This window comes from Monodelphis domestica, chromosome 5 (genome assembly GCF_027887165.1).
Source record: "Monodelphis domestica isolate mMonDom1 chromosome 5, mMonDom1.pri, whole genome shotgun sequence".
In the NCBI taxonomy this organism is placed as follows: Eukaryota; Metazoa; Chordata; class Mammalia; order Didelphimorphia; family Didelphidae; genus Monodelphis; species Monodelphis domestica.
Genome location: NC_077231.1, coordinates 59127323 through 59140815, shown reverse-complemented (window position 1 = coordinate 59140815; position 13493 = coordinate 59127323). Strand labels below are relative to the sequence as shown.

General features: G+C 35.5%; 1 protein-coding gene across 23 annotated transcripts in view; it reads left to right on the top strand.

Moving 5' to 3' along the window:
* The window catches only part of PPP1R12A (protein phosphatase 1 regulatory subunit 12A), a 185519-nt gene that overhangs the window by 90822 nt on the left and 81204 nt on the right, over positions 1–13493 (top strand). For all 23 annotated transcript variants that reach the window (XM_056798543.1, XM_056798541.1, XM_056798531.1 and 20 more), the window contains one exon: positions 3583–3701. In XM_056798543.1, coding sequence (XP_056654521.1) covers positions 3583–3701 — 119 coding nt within the window. The remainder of the gene's footprint in view (positions 1–3582; positions 3702–13493) is intronic.

Below are 13493 nucleotides of genomic sequence, written 5' to 3'. Positions count from 1 at the left end.
AGAGAGAGCAAAAAAAGGGGAAAGGACCTACTTGTACAAAAAGTATCAATAGCAGCTCTTTTGTAGTGGCAAAAAATTGGAAATTGAGGGGATATCCATCAATTGGGGAATGGCTAAACAAATTGTAGTACATGTTGGTAATGGAATACTATTGTGCTGAAAGAAATTATAAACAAGATTTGATTTCAGAAAAAACTGAAAAGATCTGTGGGAACAGATGCAGAGCAAATAAACAGAACAGGGAGAACATTGTCACAAACATCAGCACTATTGTATGATTATTTGTGAAAACTTGGCTTCTCTCAGCAATGCAGTGATCTGGGACAATCCTGAAAGACTTATGATGGGGAATGCTACCCTTCGCTAGAGAAAGAACTGTTAGAGTAGTCTTTCACATCAGTGTATTTATGGTTTTGTTTGGGGGTTTTGGTTATGTATGATTTTACTCTTAACCACAATATAGAAATGTGTTTTGCATGACAATAAAAATAAAATAAAAAAAAATAGACTTTCTTCAAAGATGTCCATAGGCTATTCAGATGGCCAGAGGACTGCTTCCCCCTCCCCACCCCTGCTGCTGATTAATAACCCCTGCTTTAGTAGATTAAATGAAGTACAGTAGCCAAAAGAAGGTTAATCATCTAATGGCTAATATTGTAGTGATAAACTTAAACTACGCTTTATTTTCCCTAACAACTTGTACTTGGTCTTTCCAGCTTGGTATAGGACTTTACTGACTTAAATAGTCAGTAAATTCCTATTAGAGTGAAAATCTATTGGTGATAAAGGTCCCTTAGATGTCATTATGATGAGAATACAAAAATGAAAGAGAATATTTCCTTTAATAGGAATTTACTGTCTGATTGGAAAAGATTGATAAATTAATTCATAGTACTTTTGAATATATCAGTAATGATCTTATGAGTTTTAGTGAAGTATATAGTGCTGATCAAACCCTAAATGTTTGTTTTTCTTTGTTTGTATCTTTTTCCTTCCTCTCACTTCTCTGTTTTCAGAATGACTGGCCACCTCTTATCTACTCTTCTACTTTTAAAACTGCTGTATAGGGCTTGACAGCTGGGTAATGAAGCTTTTTTTTAGAGTTGTGTAAAAAGGTACAACTGATACCTCCTAAGTGAAGAATTTTTATTATAATAAAGCTGGCTTGTCATAGACCTTTTTTTTTTTTAATCCATCTCTCAGTTGAGAGGATGCTTTGTTAAGGAAAAGTTCTGTGGTGTGAAAATGAGTTTTGATTTTTTTTTTTCATTTTTCCCCCCTGGACACATGTAGTAGTTTTTAAACTCTTAAAAAAAATGTACCAGTCACTTAGTATTATTGACTAGCTTTTATATAGTGCATTAAGCTTTGAAAAATATTTTACATATATCATTGGGTCAGAATAACCCTTTGAGATTAGTATTAGTATCTTTTCATCTTACAAATAAGGAATCTCACAAATTACTAACACAGTACTGACATAGAAAGGGGAGGGGGGGAACCCTGTGTGTATAAGGGTGAAGGAGATGTACTAGAAATGTCTGAACTTGCTAAAAAGTGGAGTTAATCAGGACTTCATGATTTAAAGGGAAGTTGTACTAAAGTGTTGAAGAAAATTTTTGAAATTCAGAGTAGTTAATTGGGCTTTTGACTGTAGAAATACTTAATTAAATGAAACCCTCTTCTTTTCTCCTTCTATGCTATTTCATTTGATGATTTTATTATCTCCCATGGATTCAGTTGGCATTTCTAATCTACTTATTCAACTCTACCCTCTTTCCTGACCCCTAGTCTTTTCATCTCCAACTGTCTATTGGAATATCTCACACTGGTTGTCAAGTAGACATCTTAAACTTAATGTTCTCTCCCCAAACCCTTCATTCGTTGACTTGCCTTTTATTTTCTAGGATACTGCAATCATCCCAGTCACCCAAATTTGTAACCTTGTATGTCATCCTTGTTTATCACTCTCACATCCTATATCTAATCTGTTTCCTAAGCAAATTGATTTTCTCTTTGTCATCTTTCTTGTATATGCCCCCTTCTTTCCTATTATATTGCTACCAGTCTGGTGTAGGGCCATCATCACCTCATACCTCCACGTTGCAATTGCCTGATTACTTACTGACCTCCCTGCCACAAGTCTCTTTCCACTCGAGGTCATACACTACCTATTGCCAAAGTGAACTTCCCAAAATGCAGTTTTGCCTATGCTACCACCATCACCATCTCAAAGTCCACCCCCCCCTCTCCCCCCTCTCCCTCTCCCTCTCCCTCTCCTCTCCCTCTCTCTCCCTCTCTCCCCCTTCCCCCTCTCTCTCGCCCTCCCCCCTTTTCCAATTTTCTTAGACTTTACCAACCTTACCCTCCCCACATACTCTGCAAACCTCTTTGCCTACATACTGCTTTTAGCAAGAAGCCTTTCCTGAACCCCCCCCCCCTTAATGCTAACATTTTCCCTCTCTTTGTCTCTAATTTATCATGCATATAGTATGTTGTTGTTTGTGTACTACCTCCTCCCGTTAGACTAGAAACTCCTTGAGAGCAGAGACTCATTTACCTTTCTTGCATCTCCAGGGCTTACCATAGTGCCAGATAGTATGTCCTTATTAAGTGTTTGTTGACAGATTGATAGATAAGATTATATAGTCCATTCATACTGAATTTGTCAAGATTCAAGTAAGATACTCAGACATAAGGGATGAATCCTTTGCCAAAATGGCACTTAGTGACTGTTGTGAGAGAATTTAAAACAACTTTCTATGACAGTCTCTTATTCAGTGTAGAAATCTTGTTAACCTTATCCCTGACAGGTGGTTATTCATTGAATTGTTATTATCTCTTGTGCCTAAAAATTCATTATATTACAGAGGAGCCCATTACTTTTTTTTTTTACTTTTGGCAAACAGTTTTAACTTCTGTGTGTAACACTGCAATCTTCTTTGTTTTTAACTTCCACAAAATGGTACTGGATCTGCCCTCTAAAATATAGATTAGATTCATTCCCTCTACCAAAGATGTGATTCTGACTCATCTAAATGTTTGCTTAGTTGAGTCTCGAAGGGCATAATAGACAGAAAGGAAGATGAAAAAGATAGTAAAAATCCAAGGAGGAAAAAAAATCATTTCAGGAAGTCATGAGTATAATGTAGAGGTTTAGAAAATCTTATAGTCAATATGGCAAAGATAGAATTTTGTAATGCAAATTCCTGAGTCTTAAAGGTTTTGAATGGAAATTGTAATCACTTTAGACAGGATGTTCAACAAATCTTAGCATAACCTTAAGCTTTAGGAACTTCATTAAAGCTGTACTAAGATTTGTTGGAACATTTCATATACATACTGTACTTAGGTATTTGTTTATATGTGTGTGTTTGTATATGCACTCATGCACAGAATTTTGTATATACAATATTTGTATATATATCTTTATGCAGAATTGTATATATGCATATTTATATAGATTACATATTTTATACATATGTTTATACCTTTTAAATTTGTTTAATTGTTACATTTGGTTGTTTTAGTTTTAATTGTTAAGCATTATTTCTTTTAACTGTCAGTTTCTTTAATTTCCAGGTTTTTAATTGGTCAAGGAGCACATGTAGGAGCTGTCAATAGTGAAGGCGACACACCTTTAGATATCGCTGAAGAGGAGGCAATGGAAGAGCTACTTCAAAATGAAGTTAACCGGCAAGGTAATTTAAAAGCAATACTTAAATTCACTTTTCATAGCTATTTGTTAAGAAATTGGAGAGACTATGCCATTGCTTTCTGTTTAAAAGAGTCTTGATATTTTTCATTGCTCCAGAGAGGGTAAATTCCAGTCTAACTTTATAATTATTTCAGAGAAATATTTCAGAGAAATTTTCAGAGAAATAATTATAAAACTGCTTGAAGACAAATTAAGAGATAGTGTGATTTAGTTGACATACATTACTGGGTCTCTATTCCTAAAACCTGAATTCAAATTCCACCTCTACCACTTATTATATATGTTAACTAGAATAATCTCTCTGGGCCACAGTAGCCTCAGAAAATGAGGGAGTTATCTTGTTTGCTATTTCTTTCTTTTCTTTTTTTTAAACCCTTACCTTTCATCAATACCATGTATTCATTCCAAGGTAGAAGAGCAGTAAGGACTAGGCAATGGGGATTAAGTGACTTGCCTGGGGTCACACAGCTAGCAAGTGTCTGAGGCCAGATTTGGACCTAGGACCATCTGTTTCTAGGCCTGACTCTTAATCTACTGAGCCACCAAGCTGTGCCCTTTCCATTCCTAGTATATCTTACAGATAGAAAATTAGTTTGAAAATTAACAGGCATTTTCTGAGCATTGAAAAGTAATATTTTGAAAAAATAAAAATCTTTGCATCGTTTGCCATTTGTTGTTATAAGGGATAAGTATATATGAATAAGACTACAGAGTGGAGCTCAAAAATCATTCTTTAGGTTGTTGTCTTTATCTTTTGTTACCCATGTGGATCTGATGATATTTAGGCTGGTATTCAAGTGGGCAAGGCAAAATAGGTAAATGAGAGAGATTGTTGAGTGGAAAAAAGTTTAAACACGTTCATAAGATAAGTAAAATGACTAATACAAAAGCATGATTTTGTTTTTATAAAAATATCAGTTGCATTAAACACCTGAATTAAGATATATTTTAGGAAAAAATGTTAAGAATAATAAAAAAAGTTTGTTTTGCTTATTTTAAAACTGAGTTGAGTAGAATATAACTGATGGATTTATATAGCTAATGGAGGGAAAGCAGAGCTATTTCTTTTCCATGGCGAATCATCTTTGGACTGGGAAAGAGAGAACAAAGAATGTCATTTAGAAACTTGCAAATTGAAAAAAATAAGAAGATAGAGCACCTAGGAGCCTTATTTGTTAATTCAATAGTTCTTTCACTTATGATTTTATTAATTTCTCCTTTAATTTTTTAGGATTTCTAATTTAGTTTTTATCTGGGATTTTTAATTTGTTCACTTTCTAGTTTTTTTAATTTGCATGCCCAATTTGATGTAGTAGCCTTCATTGAGTTTGTCATTAGGCCCTAAAGAACTACATTCTAGGAATCTGAAAGAATTAGTATTTATGCTCTTTGAAAGGTCACAGGAGACAGAAGAAATATCCCTAAGACTGAAGGACAAATGTATTGATTTTTTCAAAAAAGGGAAACAAGTGAAATCTCCAACCTGTTGCCCAGTGTGCATAACTTTTAATTCCTTGTGAAATTTCAGATGAAGAATATTTAGTAAATTTTTAGAAAAGAAATTCACTGTGACAGAGAACCAATATAACTGAAGAACATTGGCATGCCAGATGAGCCTTTATTTCCCTTTTTGACAAGCTTACTAGAACGGTAGATCAGGGGAAATGCTGTAAGATAGACTTCACCTAGATTTAGCAAAGCATTTAATGAAGCCTGCAAAACTGTTGGATATAAGCAAGTATAATTAGACAGTAGTACAGTTAAGGAGATTGTGAATGGATCTGTATCACAGACTTGTCATTAATATTTTAGGGTCAACTGGAAGGAGGTATCTAATAAAATACCCCAAGAGGGATCTTTTCTTCATTTTTTTTTGTCATTTGACTTATGACTTGGATAAAAATATAGAAAACATACTTTAAAACTTAAAGGTGACATACTTTAAAACTTAAAGGTGAGATAAATTTAATAATAGCTAACAGTGGGTAACAAGAGCATAATTCAAAACAATATTGAGTGGCTACAACATTGGGCTAAATCTAATCAAAAGAAATTTAGTAGTTGCAAAAATAGAGTCTTTGAAAAATAAGTCTCTTAAATTCAAGTTGTGAAAGCTGTGGTTACATGGCAATTTGTTTTAAAAAAACAAATAGTAGTATTTTATTGAACTTTAATCTCAGCAAGTGTCATCTGGTAGCCAAAAAAGCTAATGGAATCATTGTCTGAATTAAGAGAGACATGATGAAGAACAGCCACCTCAAAATAATTAGAAATTAATGTTGCAAAATTGAAATAAACGCCTAAGAAGAACTATGAGAGAAAATCATCTCCCTCACCCATCTAATATCCTTTGTAGAAGTGAGTGTTCCCTCGATGTGGAACTGTGTTTTCAGATTTTTTTCAAGGTATCAATTAGTTTTACTGGTGTTTTTTTCTCTACCTCTTTTTTTTTTTTAATAAAAAAATTATAATATTGGAGTGACTCTCTGGAGAGGGAAGCAGAGGGAATTTAGGTAATATAAAAAAATAACGTGTCAATTAAAATGTGTTTATTTTTAAAGAATAGGATAGTGCCTGTGACTGGTAGATGATGCATTTAAAAAAGATATTTTGCAGTTCTGAGGATGATTTATAAGGAAAGCCATTGGTAAACTGGAGAGCATAGGATGGCAAAGAACCTCCAAATCATGTCAAATGAGAATTGTTCAGGGAATTAGGGGTGTTTAATAGGGAGAAAAGAGCATTCAAGAGGTCAAAATAGCTGTCTTCAAGTAAACATCATCTGAAATCATAAACTATTTTAATTGGATCCTGAGCCAAGATGAGAGATGGGAACAGTGAGTAGAAGTTGCCAACAGGCAGATTTCAGCCTGCAAAGAAAAAGTTTTCTACAAATTACAGCTATCCAGAAGTTGTTTGGTTTGCCCCTATTGGAAGTAGATTCTAAGAGTTTTCAAGCAAAGCCCTAACTTGCTGGGAGTTCTTTTTCAACATTTTATTGGAATAGATGACTTCTGAGGTTCCTTCCATTAACATTTTGTGATATTTCTCTCAGATTTGATACATAAGACTTTTGAAACTAATAAAACTATAAATAGATTTCTTTTCAAAACGAGCTAATTGTCCCTCAGTTAAGTGATAATTTTAGGACTCATCTTTTTTTTAGTTTTCTGGGAAAGATCCTGTGTTCCAGTGTGTAATTTTTCTGTTTCCTTCTCCCAATCTTCTTGTTTTCTTCTTTTGTCACACTGCTCCTTGTTTGAATATAAAGAACCCTTAAAACAATTTTGATGAACTTATGAAAAAGAATGCTATCCACCTCCAAAGAAAGAACTATTAGAGGTGAAATGCAAATGAAAATATATGATTTATCACTTGTTTGTTCGGGTATATTTGGGGGTTCTTGGTTTTATGAGATTATTCACTTATAAAAATGAATATTATGGAAATGTTTTACATGATAATACAAGAATAACCCAGATTGAATTCCTTGCCAGCTCCAGGAGACGGGAGGAGAAAAGGAAGGGAGAGAGACAACATGGATTCATATAACTTGGGAAAACTTAGGTGGAAATTTGTTAAAAGGTTAAAATTTTTAAAAAATCTGTCGGTACATAAACTTTGAAAACAAAACAAAAATGAAGAACCCTTTAAAAAACAAGATAAAGAAGTGCAGGTTGATCAGAGACTTTTGTTCAGTGCTCATATAAACTAAAATCTATAATGTTTACTGTGTAAATTTAAACATTCTATATAGATTTGTTTTATTTAGTTTTTACCTGAGAATATGGAAATTTTAAATATCACCTAAAGAGAAGAGAGGCTGGAACAGCTGGGTGGTTCAGTGGATAGAGAGCCAGTCCTAGAGACAGAAGTTCTTAGCTTCAAATCTGGCCTCATACATTTCCTAACTGTGTAACCCTGGACAAGTCACTTAATCCCAGTTGCCTAGGCCTCACTTTTGTTCTGCCTCAGACCTGATATTTAGTATAAGACATAAAATAAGGGGAGAGAGGGAGAGAGAAAGAGAAGGAGTTGGGTGGGGAGAGACAAACAGAGAGAAAACTATATTCAGAAAAAAAATGATTGTAGAAAAATATAGCTGCCATACACTGATTTTTCTCTGTAATCAACAAGTATTTATCAAGTGCTTTCTATGTGCCAACCAGTGTGCGGTCATAGAGATATACAACCTCTACTCAGTGTAAGCTTATATTCTAATAAGAGGTCAGCAAGGTCATATAAAAGTAGATATAGGGTAGATATTATCTTATTAAGTATACATACATATGAAATTAAAAAGAGCACTTGCAGGAAATTAGAAAAGTCTTCATGCAAAAGATGGTGCCTTTGCTTTCTCTCAAAAGAAAAGAGAGATTCTAATAGAGGAGAAGGGTGCATTTTTCAATGTAAAGGTCTTTATCAACAGAAGATGGAGTAAGAGAAAGGTATGAAGAGATAAAATAGGCCAATTTCACTGGAATGCATAGTACAGAACGGAGTAAAATTCATTGATATTAGGAAGATAGTTTGGATCCATGTTGTATAAGGCTTTAAAGCCAAAGAGAGGAATTTATATTTCATTTTATGAACAATAGTAAGCTAGTGGAATTGGTTGAATAGAGTAGTCACGTAGTCATATCTATGCTTAAGGTAAAATACTTGGGCAATATTGGATAGAATGAATTGAAGTCCATGAGACTAGAGGTAAAGACCATTAGGAGACTTTTGCAAAACTTAGGTGAGAAATATTGCAAGCCTTAACTAAGGTACTGTGATTAGAGGGAAGGGATGAGACCTAGGAGATGTGGAGGTAGAAATGGCAAGATTGGCAACTGGTTGCTGCCAAATATGTAACATGGGTGACTGAGGAGTCCAGGTTACTGATACTCAAAAGATGGAAGTGCTTTCAACAAAAATAGAAAAGTTTACAAGAAGAAAAGATTGAGTTATTTCTGGGATATCTAATTTAAAATATTCAATAGTAAATGAGTGATCCAGGCCTGAAGTTTAGAATAAAGACATGTGTGTGTGTGTGTGTGTGTGTGTGTGTGTGTGTGTGTGTGTGTGTGTGTACATGCATACATCCATCATCTGCATAAGTAGATAAGTGGTGATTGTTAAAGCTGTGGGAGCTGAAGAGAGAGAAGGGATGAGCACCCACATTTGGATGCCATGATTACATATAGGTAATCAGCCAGCAGAGGAAACCAAATGGTAGTCAGACATTTAACAGGTGAACTGGGAGAGAACAGTGCTACAGAAGCCAAGAGAGGATAGAGTATCTAGGAGGAGAGAGTGTCAGTTGAAGCAGATAAGTCAAGAAAGAGTAAGACTGAGAAAGACAGTTGGATTTAGCAATTTAAAAGATCATTGGTTGGAGAACCACAGTCTTGGTTTCAGCTGGCCTCAGATACTTCCTGGGCAAGTCACAACCCTAGTTTCATACCCTTTACTGCTTTTCTGCCTTGGAACTAATATTTTATATTGATTCTAAGAAAGCAAAGATTTTTTAAAATTAAATTTAAAAGATCATTGGTTATTTTAGAGAAAGCAGGTTTACAGAACATTCAGAAAGTGAGTATGAAGAGAGGAATTTGAGGCAGTGAATGTACAGAGCTTTTTCTAGAAGCTTTTTGTGAGAAACAGGGTAGGCACATAGCATGATAACTTGAGAGGATGTTAGGGTCTAGTGAAGGTTTTTTTAGAATGACAGAGACTTGAATCCAACTCTTACTTGAATATTAAGGATTAGGGTGATTGAGATGCTTTCTGCTGGAGAAGATAGGAAGAGATGGGATCAAATGCACATGTTGGGCCAGGCCCAGAGATGGGAGGTCCTGGGTTCAAATCTAACTTCAGACACTGCCTAGCTGTCTGTGTGACCCTGGGCAAGTCACTTAACCCCCATTGCCTAGCCCTTATTGCTCTTGTGCCTTAGAACCAATACACAGTATTGATTCTAAGATGGAAGGTAAGGTTTTTTTTTTTTTAATGCATATGTTGGTTGTAGTAAGATAAAGAGTCACGTGTTTGTCAGAGACTAAAGGATAGAAGAAAAGAGTAGAAAATTAATGTCCAGGTCTTTTGAGATGAAGAGAATAAGAGATGAAGGAGTTCATATCATGTAACCTCAAATTTTCCCTTAATGTAAGTTTCTCAACTGAGGGGAGTTAGGGATGTGAAGTAGTCTTAAAAGAGAAAAGAGAAGGCTTATGATAACATCCATGGGTAATGAGATAGGGAGATAGGGAACCATTTACGGGGAGGATTATAAAAGGTTTTATGTTGTAATAAGTGTCCAGTTGAGATGATGAACAACATGAGTTTATAATGTACCCAGTCAGCATGATTATGGGATTTCTTCTATCTTAATTCAGCAGTTTGTGAGTAGGAGTGGAGATGATTAGTAGAAGTAATCCAGGGCTGAGATCTGGCAAGAAGAACATCTGAAAGATGAAGAGATTCAAAAGCAGAAATATAGAGTTGAAATGATTACTTAAGGGGTTGCAGTTGAAGAGAGAAAGGAGAGAGAATTCAGTGTCTGAGAATACACTGAGGAGTGGACGGAATGAAGGTCAAAGTGTAAGGATAATTTAGGGTTGTGACCTAATCTAAGTTTGATTTTTGGTCGCCAGGGAATATCCTAAATAAAATACCCAAGTCAGTTTGGAAATCTATGGTGGTTTAATCAATATATAGGAAAGAAATCAAGGAGAAGAGAGAGGGAAAGGTATAGGATTTCTCCCGCTCGGCTTGTGCCAGGTGAGTTCAAAGTCCTCTGCCACCAAGTCCTTGAAGATTAGAGGCTTTCTCTAAAAGGAGAGTGTTTGGAAGGTAAAAGAGGAAAATCAACCTAAACCCCGAGAGAGCTCTGAAAAGAGCCTCACCTGAACTAGGTTACTAGGCTTCCTCAAGTATGGTATCAAGGAAAACTCACCACTAAACCCAGACAATAGCAGCTGCCACTCCAAGGTGCCAACACACTCAGCAAGCTGCCGCCAGCCACCTCTTCGCCATCCAAGAGGCCGGAGAGAGGAAGTGATGCGAAATATATAGACGGTTTTACATCACTCTCCTGCGTCTCACATGTACCAATGATATCTTAGGCTTGACTTAAGACAGCCAGGGGTCTGTCGGTTGTTTCTGATTTGTCATTTGCTAGCACATGTCTGTCATAGGCCATCCTCCTAAACACTTAATCCTTAAGTATGGGTGTAGACATTCCTGATTTTGTTAGACTAAGTAGGGTAGAATAATCTAAAGTTCACAAAAGATAATAAAAAGATATGAGGGATGAAAGATCATGGAGATTAGGAATGATGGAAGTTATAGTCATATGGGAATGTCAGAATTTCTAATTGGAAATGAAACACTTGGAGGTAATGGCAAGATCTGGAGTTTAACCATCCCTGTATTTGTCCGAGGTGGAATAAAGGAAGAGTTTGTTTAAGAAAAGGAGATTAAAGAATGGGAGATACAGGGAGTTTGATGGAGCATCTACATGAATATTAAAAGACAGAGCCTGGGGGGAGAAAGATGCTGAACTAAGTGGAACTCTTAGAGAAAGGAGGGAGAGAATGAGTTGGAAGTTGATATTCTCTTGCTACCAAATTTTTGATTGGGTAGAAATTTTTAGTTCTTTTAATTTAATTTTGAACAGTAGCAGCATTTATTAAGGCAGTATAGTTGTTTTAAAGTCTGTGACACATTCTCCCATCAGTACATTCATGGTCCATAGGAAAGCAGGTTCAAGCTTAGAGAGTATGTGTGGCACACACAAAAAAAAAATTATAATAATAGACAGCTATCGGAAGTCTCTTTCTGTTCAGCTTGGTAGGATTTTCTTTGTATTCTTTTGTAGAACCTTTAAACTGCCTTCCCTGATATAATCCAATTTGTCACTAGTTCCTGAAACAGACACAGTGTCAATTGGACATTACTAGAATGCCTATGGAAAAGTCTTAAGTACTTTTGGTCAAAGAGAAGAAGCCAAGGTTCATGTACTTTCCTTCTCATACCCCCTTAGCATTTTTTTTCCCTAAGAGACAACATTCTCTGCTTTCCCCTGTGCTCAGTTCTGAAACTGACTCAATATTACAGATGATTCATAGGGCATGATCAGGCTGTCTCAATAGTTGAAACAGATTTCTTATCACATTGTAACTTCAGGTCATGCAATGATTTTCAAATAATTTTCACACTTAAAAGTCCAATTGATTGAGTCGTATTTTCAACTTATCAAGGAATGTTATCACTTACAAATCCAAGCAAAACCAGACAGTCCATGCCTTCAAGTAGCTTACTTTTTAATGGGGGAACACAACATATAAAACAAAGCTAGAGAGTGGGATAGGGAGGAATAAGGGGCAGGAGTATGTCAAAAGAGTAATGGAATCAGAAGAAAGCTGGGTGGAAGATAAAACCTGGTCAACCTACTTCTTTTACTTTTTTTAAAAATTCTTACCTTCTGTCTTAGAATCAATACTATGTGGTAAAAGAGTGGTAAAAGCTAGGCAATGGGGGTTAAGTGACTTGCCCAGAGTTGTATAGCTAGGAAGTGTTCGAGGCCTGATTTGAACCTAGGACCTCTTGTCTCTAGGCTTGGCTCTCAATCCATTGAACCACTTAGTACCCCCCTGGGTCTTTTAATTTTAAATGAATGTGTTTATTTATGTTCTGCCATGTCATTAAAGATGTCCTACTAAAAAATTTTTTTCAGTCAGAAAAAATCTGCCTTTTCTTCCTCCCATCACTACCTCCCCAAATGAGAAAGAAAAAGTTACAAGTATGTAGTCAAACAATTTTCACATTTGGCCAATTTCCTCCCTAAAATGGTCTCACTCTGCACTCTTGAGTCCTTCACCTCTCTATCAGATAGTGGGGTGCATTTTTTTTATTCAGAGTTCTTTGTCTTTACATTGTTATCCTCCTGGGTTCACTCATTTCACTCTGCATCAAATTACACAAGGCCTCCCAGGTTTCTCTAAAACTATTCTCTCCATCATTTCTTACAGTTCAAGATTATTCCATTTATATACCATAATTAATTCAAGACATTCCCCGATTAATTTCCACTTCGCCTTAGCAAAAAATAACTGAATATTTTACATATCCCTAGAATGTTTTCCTTAAAGGTTAATCCTGATCTAAATATTTGAATTCCTTCTTTTTGGCTACTTGTATTTTTTCTGTAATCTGGAAACTGGATTATGGCTTTAATGATCCTGGGATTTTTCATTTTGGGATTACTTTCCGGAGGTGACAAGTAGATTCTTTCTATTTTAACTTCATCCTCTGGTTCTGAAAGATGTAGGCATTTTTTTGGTCATGGTTCTTAGATAGTGCAATGACAGTTTTCTTTCTAACTCTTATCTTCTGCTTTAGAAATAGTACTGAGATGCCCATTATCACCTCTATTATTTAACATTGTACTAGAAACACTAGCTCTAGCAATTAGAGAAGAAAAATAAATTGAAGGTATTAAAATAGTCAATGGGGAGACCAAGCTTTCACTCCTTGCAGATGATATGATGGTCTACTTAAAGAACCCCAGAGAATCAACCAAAAAGCTAGTTGAAATAATCAACAACTTTACAAAGTCGCAGAATACAAAATAAACCCACATAAGTCATCAGCATTTTTATATATCTCCAACACATCTCAGCAACAAGAATTAGAAAGAGAAATTACATTTAGAATCACCCTAGACAATATAAAATATTTGGGAATCTATCTGCCAAGATAGATTGGTGATGGAATACTATTGTGCTCA